Source organism: Colletotrichum phormii (genome assembly GCF_030913505.1).
Source record: "Colletotrichum phormii strain CBS 102054 chromosome Unknown BDP81scaffold_3, whole genome shotgun sequence".
Classification (NCBI taxonomy): Eukaryota; Fungi; Ascomycota; class Sordariomycetes; order Glomerellales; family Glomerellaceae; genus Colletotrichum; species Colletotrichum phormii.
The window spans coordinates 78,685-104,862 of NW_026851445.1; the positions used below are offsets into that span (position 1 = coordinate 78,685).

At 52.0% G+C, this 26,178-nt stretch overlaps 8 protein-coding genes across 8 annotated transcripts; 1 reads left to right on the forward strand and 7 right to left on the reverse strand.

The window, feature by feature from the left end:
- Positions 1-652: 652 nt before the first annotated feature.
- Positions 653-1,762, reverse strand: BDP81DRAFT_457785 (asparaginase; the record flags this gene model as incomplete). The annotated part of the gene is made up of 1 exon (XM_060593321.1): positions 653-1,762. The coding sequence occupies one exon, from the start codon at positions 1,760-1,762 to the stop codon at positions 653-655; it is 1,110 nt and encodes a 369-aa protein (XP_060449412.1).
- Positions 1,763-2,396: 634 nt separating this feature from the next.
- Positions 2,397-3,691, reverse strand: BDP81DRAFT_457786 (aminotransferase class-III; the record flags this gene model as incomplete). The annotated part of the gene is made up of 2 exons (XM_060593322.1): positions 2,397-3,188; positions 3,248-3,691. 2 exons carry the CDS (start codon positions 3,689-3,691, stop codon positions 2,397-2,399), a joined length of 1,236 nt encoding a protein of 411 aa, XP_060449413.1.
- A 688-nt stretch (positions 3,692-4,379) lies between these two features.
- On the reverse strand, positions 4,380-6,231 carry BDP81DRAFT_366307 (major facilitator superfamily transporter). Its single transcript, XM_060586520.1, has 4 exons — positions 5,930-6,231; positions 5,753-5,821; positions 5,205-5,651; positions 4,380-5,135 (listed from the first exon to the last, which is right to left on the reverse strand). The coding sequence occupies exons 1-4, from the start codon at positions 6,147-6,149 to the stop codon at positions 4,552-4,554; spliced, it is 1,320 nt and encodes a 439-aa protein (XP_060449414.1). The 5' UTR covers positions 6,150-6,231; the 3' UTR covers positions 4,380-4,551.
- A 4,393-nt stretch (positions 6,232-10,624) lies between these two features.
- Positions 10,625-11,601, reverse strand: BDP81DRAFT_457788 (uncharacterized protein; the record flags this gene model as incomplete). Its single annotated transcript, XM_060593323.1, has 3 exons — positions 10,625-10,751; positions 10,918-11,305; positions 11,415-11,601. The coding sequence occupies 3 exons, from the start codon at positions 11,599-11,601 to the stop codon at positions 10,625-10,627; spliced, it is 702 nt and encodes a 233-aa protein (XP_060449415.1).
- Positions 11,602-13,369: 1,768 nt separating this feature from the next.
- Positions 13,370-15,707, reverse strand: BDP81DRAFT_445828 (catalase/peroxidase HPI; the record flags this gene model as incomplete). The annotated part of the gene is made up of 2 exons (XM_060592000.1): positions 13,370-15,313; positions 15,378-15,707. The coding sequence occupies 2 exons, from the start codon at positions 15,705-15,707 to the stop codon at positions 13,370-13,372; spliced, it is 2,274 nt and encodes a 757-aa protein (XP_060449416.1).
- Positions 15,708-18,726: 3,019 nt separating this feature from the next.
- Positions 18,727-19,283, reverse strand: BDP81DRAFT_457790 (uncharacterized protein; the record flags this gene model as incomplete). The annotated part of the gene is made up of 2 exons (XM_060593324.1): positions 18,727-19,145; positions 19,256-19,283. 2 exons carry the CDS (start codon positions 19,281-19,283, stop codon positions 18,727-18,729), a joined length of 447 nt encoding a protein of 148 aa, XP_060449417.1.
- A 3,720-nt stretch (positions 19,284-23,003) lies between these two features.
- On the forward strand, positions 23,004-24,278 carry BDP81DRAFT_403042 (tat pathway signal sequence; the record flags this gene model as incomplete). Its single annotated transcript, XM_060588868.1, has 3 exons — positions 23,004-23,280; positions 23,344-23,573; positions 23,639-24,278. The coding sequence occupies 3 exons, from the start codon at positions 23,004-23,006 to the stop codon at positions 24,224-24,226; spliced, it is 1,095 nt and encodes a 364-aa protein (XP_060449418.1). The 3' UTR covers positions 24,227-24,278.
- Positions 24,279-24,970: 692 nt separating this feature from the next.
- Positions 24,971-25,543, reverse strand: BDP81DRAFT_390159 (acetyltransferase; the record flags this gene model as incomplete). The annotated part of the gene is made up of 1 exon (XM_060587368.1): positions 24,971-25,543. The coding sequence occupies one exon, from the start codon at positions 25,541-25,543 to the stop codon at positions 24,971-24,973; it is 573 nt and encodes a 190-aa protein (XP_060449419.1).
- Positions 25,544-26,178: the final 635 nt, after the last annotated feature.

The following is a 26,178-nucleotide window of genomic DNA, read 5'->3' on the forward strand; positions in this document are numbered from 1 at the left end:
GGGTCACTCTACCAGAGACCGCCAGGATGAGAACGATTAGATTCGAGGTGGTTCAAGTCATTTTTGCTCTGACGAAGCAGACTCGGCGGACTGATATTGAAAGACAGACATGTACGGTTCGGGAGCCCTTATCCCAGCTGTATCCCACCCGGAAGTTGCCCGCCATTGCGTAATTCATACAGAACCCATGAGCAGCGTCAGGCTCAGTACGTCGATGAATGGTCGCAGTGAATCTCGCCGATGCGGCCAAAAGTGGGCTGGTAGTATCGTCGAATTGTAGGATAAGAGAATATCTGAAGTGCCAAGAAGAAGGGATTTTGCGATATCGGTAAAGGGCTTCATCGACCTGGTACATAAGTGTTTAGATTGGCTGGCCATCCTGCAAGTTGGCTGAGGAAAGCCAGGCGAGGCAATGGTGTGCTGCAACCCCACAATGGTGATAGACAACCTTGCTTTGACGTCTTTTCGGGTTGTGTTCTCATTCGATGAGTAGACCGTTGCAAATAGATGGCTATGTTCCCTGCAGCCCAAAAAGTCTGGATCTTGTGTCGAAGAAAGTTGGTCATTCGATGATGATGGTAGAGTAGTAGTCTCCCCGGGGGTCAGATCAATTAGGTATATTCTTCAACAGCTCTCATGAACACGACGCTTTCTACCGCAACTCAGACTCAACGCGCAAAGATCGGGTCACGCAGACTGGCGGAACAGTGACAACTTCGGTAGCGTTCATCTTGCCACCTCTGAAGGCATACGTAAAAGTCCACCCAGACCCGGCACCACCGTGCTCACCCTTGTTGTTGACAACCACAATACCGCTCGACACGGCCGGGTACTTCTTTACCATGCGAACTACTGCATCTCTCGCCGCCTCCTGCGGGCTCATCCCCCTTCGCATGCTCTCCACAGCCTGATAACAGGGCAAGAAACGCATCATAATGTCGCCGTCGCCAGTCGCGCCGCATGCCCCGACATCGCCGTCGACGTACGAACCGGACCCCGTGATCGGGCCGTCGCCCACGCGACCGGGAACCTTGAACGAGGCTCCGTTGGTTGAGGTACCTGCCGCCATGATCCCGTTCGCGTCTAGAGCCATCATGGAGATGGTATCGTGTGACGCCTGCGCCGAATTCGGCGCAATGAGATCAAAGTAGCCGGACGAGCTAGAGTCGAGCTCAACGGGCGTATACGGCCCACACGCGGCCTTAGGATCCGGCGTGACGTTCTGCCTGTAATTCGACTGGCAGTTCCCGCTCCGCCACTCGGCACACCGCGCCGCGGAGGCCTCAGTGGACAAGCTCTCGGCGACGAAGCCGTTCTCAATGGCGAATTCCGTCGCGAGGTCGCCAGCGAGCATAGTGTGCGAGGTATACTCAAGTACGTGGCGAGCGACGCCAATGGCATTCTTGACGCGGCGCAGGGCGGCGACGGAGCCGGACTTCATGGTGACGCCGTCCATGATCATGGCATCGAGGGTGGTCTCGCAGTTCTCGCCGGGGGAACCGCCGAAGCCGACGCTGCCGTCACACTGGTTCGCCTCGCAGGTTGCACAGCCGATCTCGACTGCGTCGAGGGCCGAGGTGCCGGGCTCAACGAGCGCTTGGTACGCCGCGTCGGTGGCCGCTGTGAAGGGGCCGCCCCAGGTGTTGATGACCATGGGGAAACCCGGCGATGCTTGGCCGAGGACGCGGTGCCCAGTGAGGAGGGAGAGGAGGAGTGGGGCGAGGAGGAGTGGGGCGAGGAGGCGGGGGCGGAGGTCCGGCATTGTGGGCGGGTTTCGGAGGTGATGCCGAGCCAGTGAATGGAGGTTCAAGAGGGAAAGGAGGCTCTCAATAGCTTAGTTTCATGAGCTTGGCGGCTATTTGCCAGAATGAGTGACGATGGCGCAAGTGAGGTGAGATGAGACGAGACTGGTTGACCGGTTTGCGGAGGGAGTCTTTGATTAAGAAGCACGGTCGCTCAATCCGCCGCGCCGGTGTTGGTGTTGTTTACCCCGCGCGATAGGCTGATCTGCGCCGATAAACAGGGGTCCAGGGGGCATTTGAACGTTGGGTCCGAGCCGGATAGAGGTTGAATTGCAATTAATACCACGTTACTTTTGGGTTGCCAAGCAATAGCCAATGTTGCGTTATCAACCTTCCTTTCTGAGCATCATGACGAGGAGGTTCGTGATGCCAAGGAAGGATGTTGGGTCTAATACTGACCGATGGTCAAGCTAAAGCCTAGAGCATGATCTCTGTCTTAAGAAGAGTGAATCGCGCTGACGAAAATTCCGACGACGTTCTTCTAGGAATCGCGGTAATGGAATGAGAGAGACGGGTAATGGTCGAGAGTGTTTGTTTTGACATTGTCTAGGAGTTGGTAGAATTGGATTAAAAGTTTGAGCTTGTAAACATTGCTCATAGCATTTCTGCGCAGAAGTCCTTGACCGCATTCACGACACTGTTAATATGTTCCTCTCCATGAGTAAGGTTCAGCGCAAGGAACCCACGACGTCCAACATAAATCCTCGTGCTGAGAAGGTAAAAGAAGAAGAGGTCCTGCAGCTTGCTTGCCGACGGGCCCTGGAAGTGCAAGCCAATGGCACTTCCATAGCCTGTGAGCTTGACAATAGACGCATCCTTGGACCCAAACACTTCACGCAGCTCGTCGCGAAGCCTGTTTCCCAGCTCATTATTTCTCTGAAGAGCCTCCCTCGACAAAAGCTTGGTGGCAGCGACGCCCGCAGTCATGGAAAAAACGTTGTTGTTCCACGTTCCCGAATGGAAGAGACTCCGCGGCCCCTGCGGATCATACAGATCCATGATGTCCTTGCGGCCGCCGAACGCGCCGAACGAGAAGCCGCCGCCAAAGTGCTTGCCAATGGTGGTCATATCCGGTGTGATGCCGTAAATCTCTTGCAGGCCACCGTAGTTGAGTCGCGAGGTGATGACCTCGTCAAAGATGAGGATGGCGCCGATGCGCGTGGCTTCATCTCGGAGGAACTGGAGGAACTCTTTCGATCCTTCAATCATGCCAGCGGCGCCTTGCATGGGCTCGACGATGATGATGCCAATGTCGTCGGTGATTTGCGACCGGGTGTACTCAATGTCGTTGTATCGACCGTACGCGAAATCATGGGGGAGAATCAGCGGGTTGTTGGGCGTGAAAGCTAAAGTGCCGCCATGATAACCGTCTTCAAACACCAAGACCTGAGCGTGAGGCACGATTTAGTAAATAATCTACTGCTCAAAGGACTGTGACGGCTGACCTTCTTTCTTCCGATGAAATGCAACGCCGTGCCAATCGCCATGGTGTTCGCTTCGGTTCCCGAGTTACAAAACCTAATAGCATCGACGCTTTGGAATCTCTCGACGAGCAGAGCCGCCAATTCACCCTCCTTAGGACTTGGCCCACCCAGGGTGAATCCCGACTTGGTAACGCTATTGATCGCAGCGATGATGTTTGGGTGCGAGTGGCCAAACATGCCGGCGCAGTACTCGGACACGAAGTCGAGGTACTCGACGCCATCTACGGATGCCAGGTGACAGTCGTGGCCTCCCGAGAATGCCAATGGAAAAGGCAGGTAATGCAGAACAGATCTAGTCGTCCCTCCAGGTAGCGATCCCGAGGCTGTCTTGTTGACTTGGAGCGATCCTTGGTTCTCTGCGACATACTTGTCGACGTACGCGTTCAACTGCTGCTCGATCTTCATCGCAGGCTGAGGCTGAGTTGCCTCCCCATTTTGTTCAAGTTCCACCATGATTGCTCGGTTGCGGGGTCCACAGAGATACTACACGTCTTGCTGAAGATTCTTTGCTGGTGAAACAAAAGTAGACAGGAGCACTCGTATGTATCGTTAACCAATTGATCTGTTAAATACCAGCGGACTTTGCCGCGGAACCTGGTCCGATCCGAACGCTTCTGCCACTGTTGTGTGTTCTTCGTGGGCTGTAGATAAGTTGAACCCCGCTCGGGTATGCGACATCGGGATGCCGAATCATGTTCGGAAATTTTGAGCCAGCCGATTTCTCGGGAAAGATGCGCTAGCGGTTCATACCCGAGAATGGAACACTGGATCCAAGCAATGGAAAATCTCAGACCTCATACGGTCAATCCAGATGTTCGAACTGTCAAGTTCCTTTCCCGAAAGCGAAATCGTTCGATATAGCTGGGTGGGATGTAAGCCGACGGGCTGCTTGGTAGCATGTGTTGGGTGTCAGGTTGTCTGCGGTTCATCGAGTGTTGGAGAGAAGCCCAGGAGCCAATGGTTTTACACGATTTCGCCCCGGACCCATGTGTCAAACACTTCCATTTCGCCAAGACTCGGCAATCAATTTCCTTGTTGTACATCAAAGAACGTCGACTCCATCCTTGGATTGGAATAGAGAGTTAGATCTCTAATACTGCTTGTGAGTGTAATTCTCTGTAGTTCTATCCTGTTTTTCTTTTGACCAAATCATGCACGCTCAATGCTACAGACTTATGATAATGCATCGACCGGTAGGCGTCACAGACGCGGCCTCACCCAGCCACTATGTGTGACGACTAATGCAACGCAGAGACCTTGGGGCCTCATGCCTTCTCGTTGTTCGAGCCCTTCTCCCTCATCCTCGCCGCCCTCCAAGTCTGTCCCCAGTACCAGTGTATCACCGCCAGCGGCCCAACAGCAACCGTGACAAGGGCCAGGCCCAAGAAAGCGGCGCCGGGTCCCGTGGTAGCAACAAAGTTGTCTACCAGCGCTACGCCGATAGCTCCCAGTCCGCACCTGACCAAGTTGTTTATCGCGGTGGCACTAGCACCCTTTCTGGGACACAGGTCGGTGACGAGGGTCTGGTTGAGGGCAAAGACGGCGTTACTGGTGGCAGCGATGAAGAATTGGAGGACGAGTGGGACTGCGATCCAGCCTGATCGGGAGGTGACGGAGGGGAAGTTGAGGGATAGGCCGTAGCCGCCAGTGGAAGCGACGAAGATGAGGACGATCCATGGAAGACGACGGAGGCGAGCGCGCTCTATGGGGAATTCGGCGGGCATGTTCTTTCCTGAGAGCTTTTCTGTTCTTGTTATGTTATGAGATGTCTTGTATTCCTCTTCCGCCTCGAGATAGTCTTTTGTCATTAGCTTGCCCACGATTGCGGACCCAACAATAGTTCCAAGTCCTGTCCTACATGTTAGCGAGACTCCTTGAAGAGGTAAGGTGAAAGTGTGAAGATGTGGAGGATGCGTACCATTAGGTAGAAATGCGAGACCGGTTTGCAGGTCACTAAGTCCAAACAACTCCTTGAACAGGATGGTGGTACTTGACGTGACCATAGTCCATATGGTATAGACCACGCCACCAAACACCAAGTTGATTAAGATGTCCTTCTGAATCAACAGCTGCAACGGTTCGATAAAGATCATCAATGTCACCTTCTTCCGCGGGATGGGTTCATCCGGGTCTTCCAGGTAGTCTGGCTCCTTGCCAAGGTACCATACGATCGGCTTGTAAATGCCCCCCAAACGAAGCGAGCCGTTCCCGGCAATGCTCCGCATGGTTTCAGGCAGCCAAAACACAATCACCAAGGTGACTATAGAAGAAAGGATCAGGAGAAAGACAAAGATGGACCGGAACCCGAGGAAGTTGGCGAGCAGGCCGCCGAGCACAGGCCCGACTGCTATGCTGAAGTTTCGGACTACGAGGTGTTAGCTCCGAGCTCACCAGGAGATAAAACCGAGCCACCGAGCAAAACACCGTAATGCTAGTGAAACAGCGATAGGGCCCATAGTGACTTACTCGCCTGGTAGAAACTAATAAAGGCTCCCCGTTCGGCCGGGGGTGAAATGTCCTGGATTACGCCGTTTCCTGTTGCACTGGTCAGAAAGAAGGAATTACGACGACTTTCATGTTTTCTTGGCTACATTTAGAGGCCCAAGGGAGAGGAAAGGTTGTATTTTCCCGTGTGTAACTTACCAATGCTCACGGTGGAGGCACTTCCGGCGGCTTGCAAGCCCCTGAAGATCAGAAGAACTGTGAAATTGGGAGAGAAGCTGAGTCCGATGTTGGCAATGATGTACACGGCGAACGAGGCGATGTAGGTTGGCCTTCTGCCCAGAGCATCCGAGATCGAGCCCCAAATCAGCGGGGAGATGCCCTGGATGATCAAGTAGGATGTGATGGTCAGAGAAACCATCTGCGAGCTGACATTGAGATCCTATGAAATTTTGTGAATTAGAGAGTTGCCGAAGACTCCGAGAAGATGAACAGCACTTACCCGTGCGATCGTATCGAGAGCTGGGAAATAGATGTTGGAAGAAAGACCAGAGAACAGTCCAGCAGCTCCGATGATGACGATAACGACCCATTTCTGCTTCTTCGTGAAAACGTGGTAAGGCGGTTCTGGCTCCAGCTCCTGGACGGCTGTTCCCTCATCGCCGCTGCTGTTATCGTCGAACGGGTTCTGAGCTTCACGCGGAGGAGAAAGCCGTTCTACTGAGTTTTGATCCGTAAACGGGTCGCGCAACTCAGTGCCGTGGGGATCATTATCGCTCTCCGTGATGGAAGGCGACGAGTTGCTGCTGCGTGAGCTGGCAACGCTGAGGCTTCTGCTGAGAGATCTCGAGCGGCCTTTGACGGACAACCTCGTTGGCGAAATGTACTCGTCGTGGTCTCGGTCTTGAGAGAGTTCAGTGTCGCTTGTGAGAAGATGCAGGCCGCCCATGGCTGTGGCGGAGATCCGTTTGGCTATGCTGGGTCTCGCAGGTTGAGACTCCAAGATCTCACTGCTGGGGCGTTCCATGGCGGTGAGAATTTGGCCGTTGTTGCTTGAACGCCTTTGACTGAGATGTCAAAACGAAGGTCTTGTCGTTCTCTTTTTGGTCTGAAGAAAGATAGACGATTTCCAAGAGGAACCACTCTTGGTGATATTTGACAGATACTCTCTCCACGGGAGACCCGATTATCCACAAACCGAGCACAGCTCACTCTCAGAATAACACTATCTGAGGCCAAGACAATTTGCGGAGTTCATTTTCAGACTAACGCCGGCTCTTGCACCAGAATTCCTCGACATCAGGAGGATGGGGCCACGACCGCCTTGGGGTTCAAAGGCAACCAGTTGCCGACGTCACGTCAAGACACACCATCCCACATAGCCCGGCAGATACTGCCAAAAACAAGTTTACTGAACTGGCACAAGGTTTATTGAGCCTCGAGAGTTCTTGATCGATCAAGGGTGATTTGCGACTAGGCCACCTCCCGGGGCGAAGGGGCCGCAAAAGATTAGAGCTGACTCTGGACCACTTCTCTGTGAACCAATTGGGTTATACGCAAACCGCGCTCGCTACGGGATGTGACTGGTCCGTTGTCCAGTAAGCGTGAAACTTGTTCCAGGATGTTGCGCCGAGCCTAAAACGCCTGCCGGGCTGATAGGTTTTGCGGCGGCAGAAAGTCTCAGACGAAGATGGAAAGAGAAGGAGAAGAGAGAAAGCAAATACAATCAATGCCAAGAATAGAAGATCCCTGCGACAGCTTGTGCACGACTTGTCAACGGCAACAACAACAACAACAGGCCGATATCTACGACAGGCGACCCCCTCCGGATCCCACTCTCCCACGCATGCCTACGAGATCTGCCACAGTCCCCTCATGACGCTCAAGCCCTCCCTTGATCGGTCCACCACGTGCATCCAGCTAAGCAACTGAAAGACCGGCTACTTTACCGTTGCCAAGCCCTTTCAAGAGAAGTCCCGTCGTCTCGTCTCAGAAACATGGCACGTCAGCCTCAGAATCTTGGATAGGTATCCCACGGGGTCCACCGAACCCATAGCTCTGGTATTGACAGTTCATCCGTGTAAGTGAACGCCTTCCTCGCTCTGGTCTAAAATGACTGAACACCCAAAAGCTGACATCCTCTTCGCAGCGAACAACCGCACATACTTACAGCTACCTAAGCGGAACAAGATGGTTGGTCTTTCGATGAACCGTAGGAGAAATTCTCCTCCCAACCTTCGGCTCGACATTCCTCAAGAACAACACCAAGAACGAGCCGTCAAGTCGCCAGGACCTCTGACGCCGAACAGACCTCTCATAGGCTCTGACATACCTATACTCCCAGCTCCTCAGCAAACCAGCTTAATAACGTTTACTCATGCTCCTTTGCCATCCAATGGTCCTGCGGATACGCTCCCTCAGATTCCAACGACCACTCAGCCTGCTGTAGTACCCTCATCAAGCGCACCACCAAGGGTAATTACACCTCCATCGACACCAATCTCTAGCGCACCTCCAAAGTCACCAACCCTTCGCCCAAGCGTGTCGGTATCAAGAACTACAGTGTTCATCACAACAACGAGACCTCAATCCTCGGTTCTCCCGAGCCCTACAAATACAGTATTCGTCACCGCTGCGCCCCAGACGATAACAGTAACTGCGCCATCTATCCCAATCCCATCGAACGACCTCAACGGCGATAGTGGAAGCAAGCCTCAACCTCAACCCCAGCCATCAGCCATTGGGTCAACTCAAGGTGTATCTTTCACCAGTGGATCTGGCGTGGCCGTGCTTGGGGTGCTTGGAGGCATAGGTAAGAGAGACACGGAGTTGGTACCTGATTGTTTTCTATGAGCTAATCCGATAAAAACAGCCGCGACATCCATCCTGGCAATGGCCGTATTGATATTCTGGCGCAAAAGGAAGAATCGCAACAGCATGGGCTCGGGAGGGGTATGGCAGCTTTGATTCTTCCCGATTGCTGTTTTCTCTGCTAACCTAACCTTGTGATAGTTATTTACAGGAAAGTCACAATAGGTTAGACAGTCCACCAAGGCAAAAAAGAGTGGCGCGTAAGATCAGGTGGTGTGACGTGGCCGAGCTGGCCTCTATTTTCTTTTTCTTGGGTCACTGTGTGTTGGATCTCTGAGCAGTCGGCAGAAAAGATGGATCTGGAAGGCGGTATGGGCACTTACAAACGGCCCTTTCACTTATATACCACTTCTGGGAGATCGTGGGCTCTGCCCACAATCTCCTCCTTCCACCTCCAGACGCAGCAATAATAGACCATTATTGACACTTCGTTCCAACCGTACGGTTGCCCTGCTGACGTGTATACCAACACTGTGGGAAATTTGGGATCATAGACAAGGCGGCCTTTAGCATACTACAGCTCTGCCTCCCCAAAGACTATCGTTCAGGAACGAGGGGGTTAGATTTGGGCAGCAAATTTCTAGTGTTACAGGATAATAAAAATTTGAAAAGTTCTCTGATACATCGTCTATTCTCAAACCCCCCCTCTACCAGCAACTAAAGTAACAGTCTCCACCATAGTCACCAAACCCTTGTCAAGCTTCGGCCGCCTTGAGCTTCTCCTTAACTCCAAGGGAAAACACAACGAGAATGTGCTCAAGGGTCAGTGGGTAAACCTTTTACTTTGCAACGCTTACAGCGGTTCTGGGCGGATCATTACATGCAGCAGTGCCCAACGTCTTGACAAACATACAATATCGTGGTCCAGCGGAAGTGCAACAGACTCTCACGTGGTACCATCCTCAGCAAGGCATCAATACCCTTCATGGACAACAGGCTTTAAGTAGGGAATGCCGGTGGCACTTGTAAGAGACACCCCCACAGTTACACGTGTCGGCGGCTTGGTGCTGTGTATCCGTAGATCCATTTCGTCAAGGGAGGCAGGCGGCAGCAGCATTGCAGCAAGAGTCGCAGCTACATTGCTAGTGGAAACGGAATTGGAAGCTTGTCTGTTGAGCTGTGTCGTATTCTAGATTGCTGAGAGAGTCGGCGGCACGTGGGGGTACAATTCGTGAAGCATGTTCACTTTCGATTTTGTGGTACCCCCTTTTTTCTACGGATAGCCGATCTGCAGTTCCGCTTTATTAGACTTAGAGCGTACCCTATCAGTGAAACGATTAAACAAAACCTTGTTTCATCTACCCGTATTCGTGGTTCACAATTTCAATGTCGCATCTTGCGGCTGTGTTATGTGAATAATCTCTGACAACTACACTAAGTGTCTGACTTGTCAGCAAACGCCGGGCTTATCGGGTTCAACGTCAATAAGCTCGTTGCACTAGAACCTTGTGGGTCTTAATGCCACATAGCGTTGATAGTCGCCGTTACCTTCTAATCAGGAGCTTCAGATGGCAGAGCCGCAGTGGTGATCTACATCTCGGAGTTCGGAGGGTCTAGCCGTCTGTCTCGGTCACCGATTGAGAAAACAGGACTCCACTTGCGTCACATAACTAGTGTTGATGCCGATTGCAATGGAACAGTAAGTGGGGGTATATCGTAACTATGATGCAGAGTTCAACAACACACCGCACCTATGAGGCTGTTTTGCAGGAGGGGTTCGGTGTCAGGCCCACTCGAGTTATGCTGTCTGAGTCGGCCTACGTCAACCCGGTTTGCACTAGTGTCTGCAACATGCAATGCAGTGACGTTTCCGGAAGGTGCGGTTCGAGGAAAAAGGAAGGGGACGAAAATCACTGCGTGGTGCCATAAGTAGAACCAAGAAGGCAGGGTAAAGTCACCACGTGCAACAAGTCATTATCAACTTTTGACATAACCTTCAAGCCACATCGATTCGAACAAGAGCACTATCTTCGGGTTTCCCTACAAACCTCAACAGGTTTCTCTGACGACGGCGATATCGTGCTGCTAAGCTCGCCAGTCGCTGAATCCCTCAGGATGTTTGGTGTTTCCACGTGCCGTATGTTGTAATTGTTCTTCGCCCCATGATTCTTGGACTGTATCTTGCAAGCTAACAGATCGAAACTGCAACCGTCTAGGTAAGCCAAAGAACTAGATCCAAGTTGCAAAAAAGGATCGAAAGACTCACTAGAGAATGACAGGGAAGATACACTCCAACGTGTACACGAATCGATCGATTTTGCCTGGGCGTCGTAGCAGGCGTATTCAAGAGAGACGGGTGGAAGGTGTAGGTGATGGACCTCGTCACCCCGATCAGCGCCAGAGAAGACACGCGTATCTCTGTGCTGCGCATCAAGTGACCCCATAAGCTGATGTTCAGCGCAGCCCGCAACGACCTCTTCTTCGTCGACGCAAATTTCCGGAGCAAGTAGAAGGCGCTCAGACATTCCAGAAGAGCCAACAGCACAAAGTAGCAGACGTGGGCAAAGTCGACAATCTTGGACGCGGTGTTATTGGTATCGTCGTAGATGCCCTTAACTCGAGCTATCAAGATCATGCCACGAAGGGCAGTGATGCCGGCAATCAAGACCCAAAAGGTCGTCAGGTAGATCGTCCGACTGCGGCCCGACAACATGTGAGTCAGCATAGCATACGAGTAGAATGAGATGCCGGCTTCTTGGACCTGAACTCGGCGTTAATCATGGAATTCGCTGCCAAGGGGCCCCCTCTAGTGGATGTCGTACTAGTCAGAAAGTATCGGCGAACCCAGATGCGAGCGCCTTATCCAATGGGGAACTATCCGTGTAGAAGATTTGAATACATAGTCCGTTGGCGATGGCACAGGCCATGCTTGTGATGATCGGGACCACCGCGATGCTTGAGAATTTCGTGATGCTAATGACGATGAAGCCAAGGAACACATTTGAGATGCCGATGGTGCTCAGAATAGCCCAGAATTGCTTAAAGTAAAGCTCAGCCGCCATCTTGACTCATCGTATTGCTGAGTGCTGCTGTGGACGATGGTACAGCCAGGTGCAAAGGCTGTGGGGTCGTTTGGGAAACCGTTGCTATGAAGCGTGAAAAGGAGATCAAATCGGGCCGGAGAGTGTGGACCCAGACCCTGATATTGGCTTGACTATATTTCCCGGTCAAAGGTACGAGTGACATACAACTAGGCATTCACTCGGTTTGCACTTCGCATTCAGGGTCGCACAGTCGGATCGTATCGACGTTAGCCTCAAGGACCGCGGCACATTTCGCTAGACAGACAAGCAAGACAGGGTTTCTTCCGTGGTGATGGATTTAGTCCCCAGCCCATCATACCAGCTGCTGGCAGCGTTGCCCAATCACGGGTTCGCCCTTCCGTATTGTCTTGCGTGAAGTCGCACAAGTCCATTCCGGGGCTCTGGGGGCCGACGTAGGCTAAGACGCGGAGGGGGCATTTCCAAGTCTTCAAGCGTCTTCATGGATAGGACGCCACAGAGCGATCGCACTATTATTTCCCGATCGCCGGTATCGAGTGGCTTCATCCCTTGCAGATGCGGCACTGCTAGTTCGCCCAGCCCTACTAGCAGTGGCCCATTCAAAGCGAATAGACAAAAGCCACCCGCTGGTGCCGGTACCGTAATCAAAGAAATGGTTGCTGAGGCGGGTTGGTCTTGGGATATTTGGGTTGACAGGATCTACAGTCTACAACAAAACATCAGATAATTACATGTTCAGAAGCAGACTTGGCAATGCAAAGAAGGAGTCATGGGAGTCAAGTGGTCTCGCTCTTCAGCGGATCCCGAGCGCCCCGCACATCTCACAACCCCGGTCTCTTGCCAGGGAAAGCTTGTGCCACCCACTCAGCCCCAGAAGTTAAAATCAAAGCCGTTACATCTACCAGGCGACCAGAGCCTCGGAATCGATGATTCCATCCTGTATGCGGTTGCGCTCATCAGGTAGTGGTCTAGATTTGTCTGTCCGTCTTCGTTTGCAGTTCTATCTGGTCTGACACACTGATCACCTCTGTAACACAAGCTGCAAGCGGGCGTCCTTGAATCGAACATCGGCCACCTGTAACTTGACTCCAGGCCAGCCGCCGTGAGAACCAGGTTCGGGGCGAGATCTCATATTAAGAGGGATTACTTTCAGTACTATTGTCCTTGACGTCGCAGTTCACTCAAACGATCTTCGACGCTATACTCAAGTTTGGCATACATATATACACATACCTGTATGTCTCTAAATTGGTTCAAGTAGGTAAGGCCTTCCAACCACACAGCTTTTGCTAGGCTTGCTTGGGAAGGCACCCACCCCGTCAGCCACGCCACCAGCCACATCAGTCGTGGACAGACGGGCATCCGGAGCCGTAGACGGCCTACAACGGCAATAGCTTCAAAGACCGAGCCGCCTAAGGTTGCGCAGCCGTACCTTTTTGGAGTGAAAGCTGGAAAACTCGGCTAATGATTATAATCTGTGGATGCACAAGGCCCAGAAGTCCATCGGTAACATGAATGGTGGGCTGTCGGGCCGCCATGAGACAACTTGGTACGCCTCTGCCAACGTCAATCTGCAAGATCTCTTCAGACAGCACAATTTTTCAGACAAAGACGTGTTGAAGAAAGGCTTCGGTGATCGTTAAACGTAAATACATGTTCCTATCTGCAGGTCACTAGACTACACTAGGCTATCTCAAAGCACGAAGGCTAGGGATGGTCTCATTTCCTCATAATCGACATTGCTTTTTCCGCGGTTCATTCTACCGATCTAAAGACGACTCGGTACGCTACCGGACTGCTTCTTCAGATCGAAGCGGTCCAAGTTCATTACCTTGTCCCAAGTGGTCACGAAGTCCTTGACGAACTTCTGTCCAGCATCAGCCTGGGCGTAGATCTCCGAAACAGCGCGGAGCTCAGCGTGAGAACCAAAGACAAGGTCGACACGGCTGGCAGTGTACTTCTTGGAGCCCGACTTTCGGTCGAAGCCCTCATAGACATCCTGGTTGTTGGTGGCCTTCCACTCGTTGCCCATGTCGAGCAAGTTGACGAAGAAGTCGTTGGTCAAGGCACCGGGGCGGTTGGTGAAGACACCGGTTGATGAGCCATCGAAGTTGGTGTTCAGCACACGCAGACCACCGACGAGAACAGTGAGCTCGGGGGCGGTGAGCGTAAGAAGGTGTGCTCTGTCAACAAGGTAGTGCTCCGTCTTCGCACGGTTGCCTGACTTGCCGTAGTTGCGGAAGCCATCGGCGTAGGGCTGCAAGTAATCGACAGACTCAACGTCGGTCTGCTCCTGGGTGGCATCGCCACGACCAGGGGTGAAGGGCACGGTGATGTCATACCCTGCGTTCTTGGCTGCCTGTTCGACACCAGCAGCACCAGCGAGGACGATGAGGTCGGCCAACGAAATCTTCTTGCCGGAGCCGTTGAACTTCTGCTGCACACCCTCGAGGGCCTTGAGAACCTCGGCGAGCTGCTTGGGGTTGTTGACCTCCCAGTCCTTCTGAGGTGCCAAGCGAATACGGGCGCCGTTGGCACCGCCGCGCTTGTCGCTTCCACGGAAGGTAGAAGCGGAAGCCCAGGCGGTGGAGATGAGCTTGGAGGCATCAATACCAGTGGCGAGGACCTCCTTCTTGAGGGCAGTAACGTCCTGCTCGCTGACGAGGGGCGAGCTGGGAGCGGGGATAGGGTCCTGCCAGATGAAGTCCTCGGTAGGGACCTCAGGTCCGACATAGCGGGAGCGCGGGCCCATGTCACGGTGGGTGAGCTTGAACCAGGCCTTGGCGAAAGCGTCGGCGAACTGATCCGGGTTCTCGAGGAAGCGTCTCGAGATCTTCTCATACTCGGGGTCGAAGCGCAACGACAAGTCGGTTGTCAACATGGTGGGAAGCTGCTTCTTGCTGGAGTCGAAGGCATGGGGAATGATGGCCTCGGCATTCTTTGCCACCCACTGGTTGGCACCAGCGGGACTCTTGGTAAGCTCCCAGTCGAACTGGAACAGGTACTCGAAGTACTTGTTGCTCCACTTGGTAGGGGTAGCAGTCCAAGTGACCTCCAGACCACTGGTGATGGTATCGGCGCCCTTGCCAGTACCGTGCTTGTTGGCCCAGCCCAAGCCCTGTGCTTCGAGACCGGAGGCCTCGGGCTCGGCACCAACGTTGCTGTCGGGGGCAGCACCGTGGGTCTTGCCGAAGGTGTGGCCGCCAGCAATGAGAGCGACCGTCTCCTCGTCGTTCATAGCCATGCGTCCAAAGGTGACGCGAATATCTCTGGCGGCAGCGACCGGGTCGGGGTTGCCATCGGGACCCTCAGGGTTCACGTAAATGAGACCCATGTGGGCAGCACCAAGTGGTGACTCAAGATCGCGGGTGTGAATGTCTGACTTGCTCTTGGTATCCTGGGAGCCATCGAGGACACCCTGGTCGGCCTTGCCTGCGTGACCGTGGGAGTAGCGGACGTCGTTGCCGAGCCATGTGTTTTCGCCACCCCAGTAGACGGACTCATCCGCCTCCCAGGTATCGGGACGTCCGCCAGAGTAACCAGCAGTCTGAAAGCCCATTGACTCGAGAGCGACGTTGCCGGCCAAGATCATAAGATCAGCCCAGGAGATCTTGTTGCCGTACTTTTGCTTGATGGGCCACAGCAAGCGGCGGGCCTTGTCAAGACTGACATTGTCGGGCCAACTGTTGAGAGGGGCGAAACGTTGCTGACCCTGTGAGCATCGATAGTTAGCATCTCATTTGGCAAAATCCTCTGAATTTCCCAAAGTAACTCACCTCACCACCGCCGCCGCGTCCGTCATGAACACGGTAGGTGCCGGCGCTGTGCCATGCCATACGAATGAAGAGACCTCCGTAGTGGCCAAAGTCGGCAGGCCACCAATCCTGAGAGTCGGTCATCAGAGCCGTCAGGTCCTTCTTGACGCCGTCGTAGTCGAGGGTCTTGAAAGCGGAGACATAGTCAAAGTCACCACCCAATGGGTTGGTGACAGGAGTATGCTGACGAAGAATGTTGAGCTTGAGGGAATCGGGCCACCAGTCGCGGTTCTTGGTGCCGCCACCTCCGGTGTTCATGGTCCGAATAAAGGGGCACTTTTCCTCGGCCATGGTGTCTGATTCTGCGATTTAGTTGTTTGTGGTGTGTTTCGATATGTTGCCTAGTAGAAGGGATATTGATGTTTCTATGGTCAACAGTCAATCGTCGGATCGTATAGAAGGAGAGAAGGCAAAAAAGAAAAGAGTCCGCTAACAGGAAGACACGGTAAGGGGGAAGGAGGCGACCCCGCGTTTTATGCCACGGCCCCCCGCCCTCCCCTCACTCATTGCATGACCAATGGGCCGAATCTTGTTGGCGGTTGAGGGGTGCGTGGTCAAGGGCCGAGTACATAGTAAGAACCACTGTGCACTTCCACCTCTTTCCTATTAATGCTGCACTAACGTGTGACAGCAGGAACTATGCCGTAGTCATGTAGGTGTGGGTGGGGGTTCTCTGGATTTGGGCGGAAGGCGTTCAGGGTAGCTCGGGGCGGAATGACAAATGATGGGAGGCGACGGCTATGTTTTCTCAAGGGTCCTTTGGTCTTTGATTGTTCGAGAACGCCCAACGAACGGCTAGTCGTTGTCTCGTTGTCTCATTGCCCCCGCCAGTTGGTCACGAAAAAAATCTAGGCCTTGCAGCGCGATACCGGCTCGGAGATTCAAGGTGTGCTCGAGGGGCGGGCGGGTTGGCCAAGGTGAGGAGCCGAGGGAAGTTATCGCGGCGTTAGGGAACGGGTAGAGCAGGCTCTTGTTACTATGACGCGGACATTCAGATGTTCGTCGAGTGCCCCTAGCAAAGGTCGGAGGGATTGCCACATTGGTGCGTTAGCTTCACAGTTTGTAAAAGATGCAACAATACCGTGAGCTTGCGTGACCAGCATGGAACAGTAGCTTGGGCCGATTCAAAATGCCGTGCGGGGAGGATCCATCGACCCATTCGACAGCTGCCGCTGGTCTCTGAGCCGGGGAAGAGGCAGTAGGTGCTCAGTACTGCAAAGAGCATGTAGGAGAGCAGAGATGGATGTGGGAGAGTTTGGACTGTCTTAGCTGCAGGTCAAGGTGTATGGAGTGCGGGAGTGTGAGGGAGGACCCTTGCGTCCAATTGAAACGGAGGTGATAAGCAGCAAGTAGCCATGCCGTCATGTGAAGTGGATGCGGTACATCGTACTTTGAGGTGAGGAGCGTTAGACAGTGACATCGGAACCCAGCGGAATTGCACGTTCGCTGTTGTGTTCCGTTCGCTCCGACCCGGCTGTGCTCCATCGCTTTACCCCGTTTTGCTCCATTTATCCCCCATTTATGCGACCAAGCGGGGCTCTGTGGTCGAGGAAGTAACTTCCATTGCGCCTGTTCTCTGTTCTTTCCCGCAGACTGCAGTTGTGTTTGACTCCTTCCATGAGGAGAATTGAATTGGACGTCTCCTGGTTGGCCGAGACAACCCCGCAAATCGCCTTTTCCTCAGCTGTTTTTGCTGCCCTTTGGAAGCTCCTTCCTTCCCGTTCCCCTCCACAGATGCTACGCGGTACGTGCATTTACGCGCCTTAACCAACTTCGCTTTACATAAGCATGCAAGGAAAGTATGGACCTCGGTACTCCGTACCTACCTACCACCAGCTATATTCACCCAGCTGCAGGCAAAACGGCCAGGCGAGCAGCTTCTTATGAAGTCCACGACGTCACCCCCACCCCACTTTGTGCTGCCTCCCAGCGCGAAAAGTCGCGGAATAGTCGAGACCATCGGCTGGGCACTCACGCACTGTGAGTATCAACGCTAAGTGGAAGAGGAAGTAGACCAAACCGCCGGACAGCACCTCAAAGGAAACCGCGTAGGGTTGTTGGAGTGACGATCATGGCTAAAATCGCCGGTTTTCGGACCTTCTTTACACTTAATTGATGGTGTACAGAGCGCAAGGCCAAGGCTTTGTGTCCAGGGTAACGATATCCCAGTAACACAACCACCACCGTCCATTGGCCGCCGTTCCCCGGTATCAAACTGGCAAACGTGAAGATATCTTTTCTTCCGATTTCCATGGTCCAGGGTCATGTTATGTCTATGTTCGCCAACCAGAAACACGTCCACCTCACGCTGCATCGGACTCGGGTGACCTGGGACCTTAAACTCTCGTTGCCCTGAAGCCGTCGCCAGCCAATGTCGAGCCCAAGCTTCTTCTTTCCCCCACAATCTTGGCAATTCCGTGATTCGAGCGAAACATCACCGACCCAGTGTCTCCATGCCCACCGCCGGTGAGCGGGCCCATCTCACACGTGTCGGCCCCGGTTTTCATCAATGGTTGATCTCATCGACTTGCTTTGAAATAAAAGAGCGGTTCTCGAATTCTCTAGCTCCACAGCATGTGACTAACTCCCTAAGCTGATAATGAGAATCGCCAAGGGTTCCCAATTGAATTCCACGGTAGGTTTGTACATTTACGACGACACTTGGCATCTTTGGACCCCTGCGAATATGAGCGATGTCGGCGTCGTTGTATTAATAATTCGTCAGCATGCATGTGAGTCAAAGAGACAAGTTCTTCATCGTCGAGAAGGCTTGCATGTGTCATCCTCAACTACAGAGCTGGAGCCTGCTGGAGCCTGGAGGCAAACCAGATCATTCGGAGCCGATGGCTCGTAGCTCGGATGAAGCTAGTATCAGAAACTGTGATTAGAGCCGAAAGCTAACCCAAATTCAGTCGAACTTAGCTTGATGTTGCCCTGGCAGAGGACTTGAGGGCAGTGGCGTAGTCGTTGCATAAGGTATGTAAGGTAATGCTTTATTGGTCTCGACGTTGAGAGACAAAAACACAGTAAGTCCTGTGGACATGACATGAATTGATTTGGACCTCACAGATGCTTACACGTAAGAGGGATCGACACAGGTTGGCGGATATGTTGAACATTCCAGTTCCCTGGAAAGATCTTCAGTTCTTCAAATTTCCACGATGTCTCAGACGAACAATTCGAGTGGGCCTACGTAAGATGTCGAGTTTCACTTTGCAAGACACAACCATATGTTTGGTACCTCACTGTAGTCCTAGACTTCGAATGACAAACATTTGCCCTTCCATATTGTAAGAATACATAGTTTCCCTCAACTCCTCCGTACACCATCTTGAACCAGAGGCTTCATCGTCGAAAAAGCGTATCTCGCAATCTTCCAACCCCCATCCTCTTTCTTCATGATGAAAAGCTCCTGGTTCGCATGCTCCTCGGACGCCTGTGTCGCCAGCATCGTCTTGGTGCCCTCAGCGGTCGTCCTCGCGAATGCCCAATCCGGAGACATGATGACAATCTCCTCTATTGAAAATGTGATGACGAGCTGAACCGTCGAGAAGATGCGCGTGTAGGATTCGCGAAGTGCGGCTGTGCCCACGGTGGCTGTGAAGTGAGGCGGCATGATGACGCCGTCAGACGTGTAGAGGTTGACGACGTCCTCGACGTTGCGGCTCTTTAGAGCTGCTCCGTACTCGTGGAGGACTGCGGTGATGGCTTCAGCTTCTGGGGGAGACACTTTGTGGTGGAGTTAGCAACAACTTGAAATGGTATTAGAGCTTTTTAGACCACCTACTAATTGCGGATAAGATGTGAGTGATTTTCAGAATATTCTCGATAGTCCATACGCTTTGCCGGTTTCCTTTTCTTTAGCATTTGTGATGATACTTATACTACATCAAATCTACGGTGTAAGTGGAGGAGCTTATCTTGGACGAAAGTGGGAGTTTGGTGTCAAGAGTGGGGGTGGGCCACGATATGCCACCATTTTTGTAACGTGAAGATATCCTTCTTCATTCCGGTTGCCAAAGCCGCGCAAGTGGAATATGAATAAATCTCAATTGTGCCCAGAAGCTAATTTTGCATTAGAAATTTAAATCCTAGCAATGCCTGGGCACTTTCGCGTTATCGCCGATGGCTTCGAGGCATATTGAAAGGTGATCGTATGAAGGCATGTTCATTGAGGGCCAGCTTTTCCAAGCACGGTCAATTCGGAATGCAGGAAACCTCAAGCTATTCAAGTTATCATTGTAAAGTTCAATCACAGAAGCCCTTTTCGGTGTCTCTAAAAAGGAGACGGATTGTCCACGGTACTCTTATCCGGTCGAACGAGAAGGTCACAGCCGGGTGCTTCTAACGTGTCTGACAGAGGTTTAGATAGCCGTTCCTTGCACCTCGGTCGCCTTGATGGCTTCTTTAGGCTCTGCTATTGCGCCCACTCTACTGAACTTTCACGTGGCACCTCAGCTGACCATCTTGGACGTCTCTCTACCTAACCAGGTACCGGGAGTTCATGCTATAAATATGGGTAGTGCCTGTGAAGTTGTAGTCTGATTCTTGGCACAACTATTCCTGGGGATTTACCGGCTCCCGCCCCCTTCAGAGCAACAAAATAATCTACACAAAAGCTTGATAGTGAAAAGCGTCGTCCATGGATCCCGCTCTACACTCTACAGCAAAATGGTGCATCGGTATTGGGTTCCTTGTTTTATGTCTCAAAAGTATTGCATCGAGCGAGGAACAGTCCTCTGGGGGAACGGCCGCAACATCCTCTAAGTCGACATGCTCAGAATGGAAATCCTCTGATTCAACATGCTCAGGGTCAGAGTCGATATGCTCTAAGCCGAAAGCGCACAATCGACATGTTCTGAATAATCACCCACACCATATGCAAACTTACCCAATGGCATCACATGAACGTCCTTACTGGGAGTCCAACTTTGACAGAAACCATTGGCAAAGCCCGATCATCCGGCTGCCTGATGAGCTGCTGGTACGCATCTTGGAGGCTCTCGAGATAGCCGATCTTTACATGATCCGCCAAGCATCATTCACCTTTTGGCGTATCTATCTGGGAAAGGAATTCGAGAAGTTCCATCGTACAGAAGCGAGACTCTGGTCACGCAGATCAGAGAGTTTCGAGAATGACGAAGCGACCGTTGTACGAGCCAAACTGAACGCCTTTTGTACCGAATGTGCGACGAGGAGACTTTCGCCCACCTACAGGGAGGAAGCGTACCACTACACTAGGTGGGGAGACACGTATTGCTCGCGCTGCAAGATATCCTACAGGAAATTGGTCTTCTCTGCCCAGCAGCGCAAAAAGGACCCAGAAATTCGTCAATGCGTTGCGCACGACGCATTCATCCGGCTTTGTCCTCATCTGACGGTGCCAGTCTCTTGGGCCTGGGACAAGATCACGCATTCGGAGCATACCGGCGCAGAAAGAGTTCGGGCAGACAGATCTGTTTTCAGCGTATTCCTTGAGTCTAAAAGTTGCCATCAGTGCAAAGAAATAATAGGCACCCAAGATGCCCTGCATCACAGAAGAGATTTTCGGTGGATTCCCAAGCCTCCGACAATATCTTCTGCTCTCACTTGGGCCGACATGGAATCACTTTCCAAATGCTCAGGGCCCTCGATCCCCAGTAATGTGGCTGTTTAGGTGGGGACAGCCGAGTTGGACGTCTTGTTCCCTGCGACAAGGCCCGATGGGGGACTCGGGACTGCAGAAGGGCACGAGTTCGAGAAAGTGATGCAGAGCCTTTGCCACATAGCGAACACAGAGTAGTATGTGAGGTGTGCTTGAGTTGGTACCAATGGAAAAGAGCCGGCCGCCAGATATTTCTGTCCCGCCTTTCTTCCGATTACATCCGGAAGACCGATAAGATATCAGGGTCAAGACCATTGACTACGTTGCTGGATCCTGAGTCGTACAACCCTAACACGGATCACGAAACCAAGCATCTCTTTTGGTGCAAAAATGCGAACTGTAGAAATAGTACAGACTGGGTTGCATACACCAAAGCATTCTAACAATACACTACATGTACCTTGTCCTCTGATCCTCTATCAAGTGCTACGGTCTGCTGTCGTAACTCAAGTTGACCCGGCGTCATCGAACGTCGCTACTGTCCATGGCCTAACATGTTTTCAGTCAGTAAGTATCACATGAAATGTATGGAAGAGGCATTCGCACCTTGAAAACGACGTGTAGTTGAAATGATTGATGGTAGAAACTTAATCATAAATCGCGGGCATGCTCCGCTGACATTGTCTTGTGCCCGCTGGACGGCACGGCAGCTCCGCCATTCCCTTCCCGGCGAGCACTTTCTTTTGTTTGCACCAATTTTCTTTCAGGGGGACTCTTTTTATTTCATCTACACAAAAGCCGCCCGCTGAGGACTCTCTACAATGGAAACAATCGTCTTAACATACTTCGGTACCATGAGGAATGTTAGACTCCCTCTCATAGCTGGCATGGGTCAATTCTAGAGCTTCTTTTGACAGCATATCTACTATTTAGGTATGGCACGCAGTCCCTTGTCCAAGACCTTTAACTCGTCTCAAGGTATTATGATGGGGTTTTTCTTATGAGATACAGCTTCAAAGTTCAAGCTCTACGTTCTTGAATAGTGCCTTCGGCATCAAAAAGGCTAATCAAGTTTTCTTTACCTATTGTCAGGCCCATCCCAGTACACTCGTTACAACGATTGTCACACTATGCCTATGAGACAATATGGTCTTACACAAGCATGACTAAGTTTGCCAAGGATATGCCAGTATAAAGGGTCTTCCACTCACTATATAGATAGTCGGGATATTCCCATAGCCACTCGTTCTTCATACTCATCAATACATCCCGTTGACCCCCTACCTGATAATCGCTGCCCAACACCTATAAACATACGAAGCTTGCTCTCGCTCTAATCCGCATAAAAAGCAACAGACAATGTACAAGGCAGATGAGAACAATCAGAATGATGTTACGAACAGAAATCGGAAGGCCTTCTTGAGGTACCTAGTCGGTACCACAAGTCCACCTGTATCTGATCTGGCGGGCACAATACTACATGGGACCGTCTTGGCCAAACAGTTCTGGGCTGAGACTTACCTTCAATCTACAGACTCTCCTATCAGCCAACTGAATTGACTCACAGATGACGCTGCCACCCAGCCCAGATAAAAGTAAGCCTCGGGCGTAATCCATCCGCAACGAAAGCCAAAACCGAGACTTAAGAGTATGTCGCTGGTTCTTCCGCAGCTTCCGGCGCCAGGCAGCGACAGACGGAAACGGGTCGATTGGTTTTCGGGCACGACACAGCCTGCACCGGGAAAATCTCCACGCTGGGGGACTGTATACGCGAGAGGGACTTTGGTTCACCACCTTGGGCCTCTTTTAGAGATCGCCACACAGTCAGTATAAGGGAATGACTTTAGGGTTCAGGTGCACCATCCCAACGTCCGATGTCAGCATTCTATCTGCGGTTCAGATGACCTGGGAGTCAATGAATGGCCAGACATAAGCGTATATCTAGTCAATTGTAAGTATAAGGAGCATCACGTACTTGTAGAATCTCCACCTGGGGCGCAAACATGTTGTTCTTGCTCTTCTCTATATTCGCTTTGATGGCCGCAGCGATCGTCATCCCCGGGCCTCCCGGCCCCTACCCCGTTGCCTTGCGAGTGGAGGCCTTCGAAGACGCAGCACGATGGGACCCCCGCGCCCCTCAAAACCAGCCTGAGAAGCGCAAGGTCATGGTCTCCGTCCACGTCCCTCTAAAGAAGGAAGCCAACTGTTCCGTCGAAATAGTTCCCTACGTGCCGCCTACCACTGCAGTCGCCCTCGGCCAGGGGGCGGCGACCTTGTTTGGTCTGCCAGACACTATCTTCTCAGGGATGGAGCTTGAGTTCTGCACTGTCGACACGGCTTGAGGCGGGCCCGAGAAGAGTGAAAAGTACCCTCTGGTCCTCTTCTCACACGGAAGAGCTAGCTCGAGACTTGCGCATGGCGTGCTGGCGCGTTCTCTTGCTAGTTATGGGTACATCGTCGTCACTCTGGATCATACGTATGATGCCGCGATTGTCGAGTTCTCAGATGGCAGCGTTAGATTTGCGGAGAACGCAACGGACAACGATTTGGCTTACGTCGAGAGCCTTCTTGAGGTGAGTTTGCCCGGAGATAAACCAGTTATGTTGAATCGAAGATTCTAAACATCGCGACCCCACAGAGTCGTCAGAAAGATGTCTCCTTCATAATCGACCAGCTTCTAGACCCTTCAGTAGCTACACCACTACTTGCCGGAACGCAAGCATCTATCAACTCAGAGAATATTTTCATCGCCGGTCACTCGTTCGGCGGCGCTACAGTAGCTTCATCACTCTACGTCGATGACCGCATCCTTGGCGGTCTCAACTTTGATGGCCTGATGGTCGGTCCGGTCCAGACCGAAGGCACCGACAAGCCCCTAGTGCTGGCCAGCACGCCGGCGACATTTGACTATATTTCCGGCTGGAATGAGACTTGGACTAGCTTGCGCGGTCCGTCGTTGATGTTGATCGTCAACGGAACAACTCACATGTCTTTCTTTGACGCTCCACAACTCCCGGCTGTCAAGGCTTTGCCTGCAGAGTATTCTGATCTCATCAAGCAGGTTCTGGGCACCATTGATGGCGATGTGTTGGCCAAGATTGAGATTGAGCTCTTGCGAAGAACACTGGACTTTGTCTTGGAGGGCAAGAGAGAGGCATTGTGCGATATTGAGAGCGTAGGCCCTGGTGTTGGCCAGCTGAGAGTCAAGAACTTGACGTGTTCTTGAATCAGAACTGATGGGATAGATAATCACCACTCTGTTATTTTATAATCTTTACTCAATCCAAGAAAAACGTTCTCTACTCGCGTGGACTTTAACAACCCAAGTATGCAGCACGGTACACTTTGGACTTCATCATCGGGGTTAAGTTAAGGTAGGTCGCTATAACAATTGGCTATTTTTGAAGCTCCAATCTCTGAAAATGTTATGTATTTCATGCATACAATATATTTGTGTTGTAAGTTTAGGTCGGCGGTAATGACTGTTGCGAAAAGAAATAATCCTCGTGCCATAAGAGAAGCCGCCCCCTTGACCACTTGACTCAGCTTCCAAGCCCCATGAAGCTCGTGATGATCGGCAAATGAACACCCCTCACCTCATTATAAGTAGCCTGATGGCTATCTCCCTAGGTTTCCCGAGGTAAACTTTCAAGAAAGTACCCGGAGAAGCATCTGGTTTGAGTAGTGAGAGTGGGAGTGATGGTGGAAGAAAGAGAAACTGAGGATGAGACGGCCTATTTCTGCTGAAATTCATTGCTCAAGGGTTCCAAAGGAAAGATCTTGAAGAGGTTAGCAAGATTTCAAAAATACCGCGAAGATGTCTGGTACTTGCCTAGCATTCTTGTGTCTGCTGTGTGCTAGTATGTAAAGATCGTGAAGAGCCTCCTCAATCCAGGCCTCTAAACTTTAGGTTCGTCATGGTACTCTCATCTCAGGTTCGCTCGTGTGACGTCCCTTGGGAAAGCCACGATCAAGCCCCAACAGATGTGGCATCCTTCTCTAGCTCAACGTTGCACAAATCCTTCGGAAGGTCCAGATGAGGGTACCATACAAAAGGAAACGGTGTCGTCTCTCCTGTCCTTTGGTACCCACAGCGCTCATACCACGCAATCAACTTCTCGCGAGAAGAAAGGGCGTTCAAACCAAACTTCTTGATGTCGTAATGCTGCCGCGCGTATTCCTCAGCAGAACCAAGAGCCTGGCGCCCGACGCCGCTGCGCTGCAGCTGGGGGTTCACGGAAAGCAGGACAATGCGGGCCATGTGGGCTTCAGGCTTGAAGACAACTTGAACTGAGGCAGCGAATACGCCGTGGGGATCAAAGCCCATGAGGACCTCTGCGTCGGGGTCGTTGATGTTCCTTAGAGCATTATCGGTTGAGTAGTCGAATGATCTGCCGAGTTCCATATCGGCTGTCCAGTCTGCGCGGCTGTCTTCGGCGCGAAAGGCAGCTTCTACGAGCTGGGCGACTTGGGGTGCGTCATCTACGGTGGCGATGCGGAATTGGAGAGGTGTGTTGTTCTCGTTATTCTTGTTGTTGGCCATGTTTGAATGTGTGCGGGGTTTGGATCTGGAAGTCAGAAGTGGGCGAGTGGCTCGATGTAGAAATTTTGATGACGAAGACGAGTATTCCTAGGTAGCACACGGCGACTCTTTATAAATAAAACAGGGTGAAGGTGCTGCTAGACGAATTGCTACATCTGGAAGGTGAACTTAAGGGCGTTTGTTGTGACAAACTAAAGACATAGGGCGGATTCCTTCATGTTGTGTAGCGGGAAGGGCGTCTGCGATCCAATAGCAAGGGCGTGGTGGTATTTCTGCCTAAAGTTGCGAACCAAAAATGCCGCGGATGGACGGCAAAGTAAGCAACTTCAGAATTAGAGATGTCGTTTGCCAATTGGTATGCACGAAACTCAAACCACTGTACCCAAGAATACCCTCATCGTCAACTCGAGGAAGCAATTTACTTGCATGTTAAAGTTGGTTAGCTTTGAAGTTGGTGCAACTCCCAAAATGCCATAGGTTGATGTTATCTAACGAGTGACTCGAGTTGGTGATGCAGCCACTCGTCTCGCTTTAGGGGAGACTTCAAATCTGAATACGACTGAAGGTTGTCCTTAGGTGGCAGAAAAAATTGCACGATTAAGGTAACTGCTTCGACGCATTCAAGCTCTGATGCC

Excerpts from the sequence above, each read along its gene's own strand:
- BDP81DRAFT_366307 (XM_060586520.1), bottom strand. The coding sequence starts at position 6,149 with ATGGTTTCTCTGACCATCACATCCTACTTGATCATCCAGGGCATCTCC. Across the intron at positions 5,822-5,929 it reads TGCCTCCACCGTGAGCATTG|GAAACGGCGTAATCCAGGAC; the intron begins GTAAGTTACACA and ends CCAGTGCAACAG. Across the intron at positions 5,136-5,204 it reads TCTCGCATTTCTACCTAATG|GACTTGGAACTATTGTTGGG; the intron begins GTACGCATCCTC and ends CATGTAGGACAG.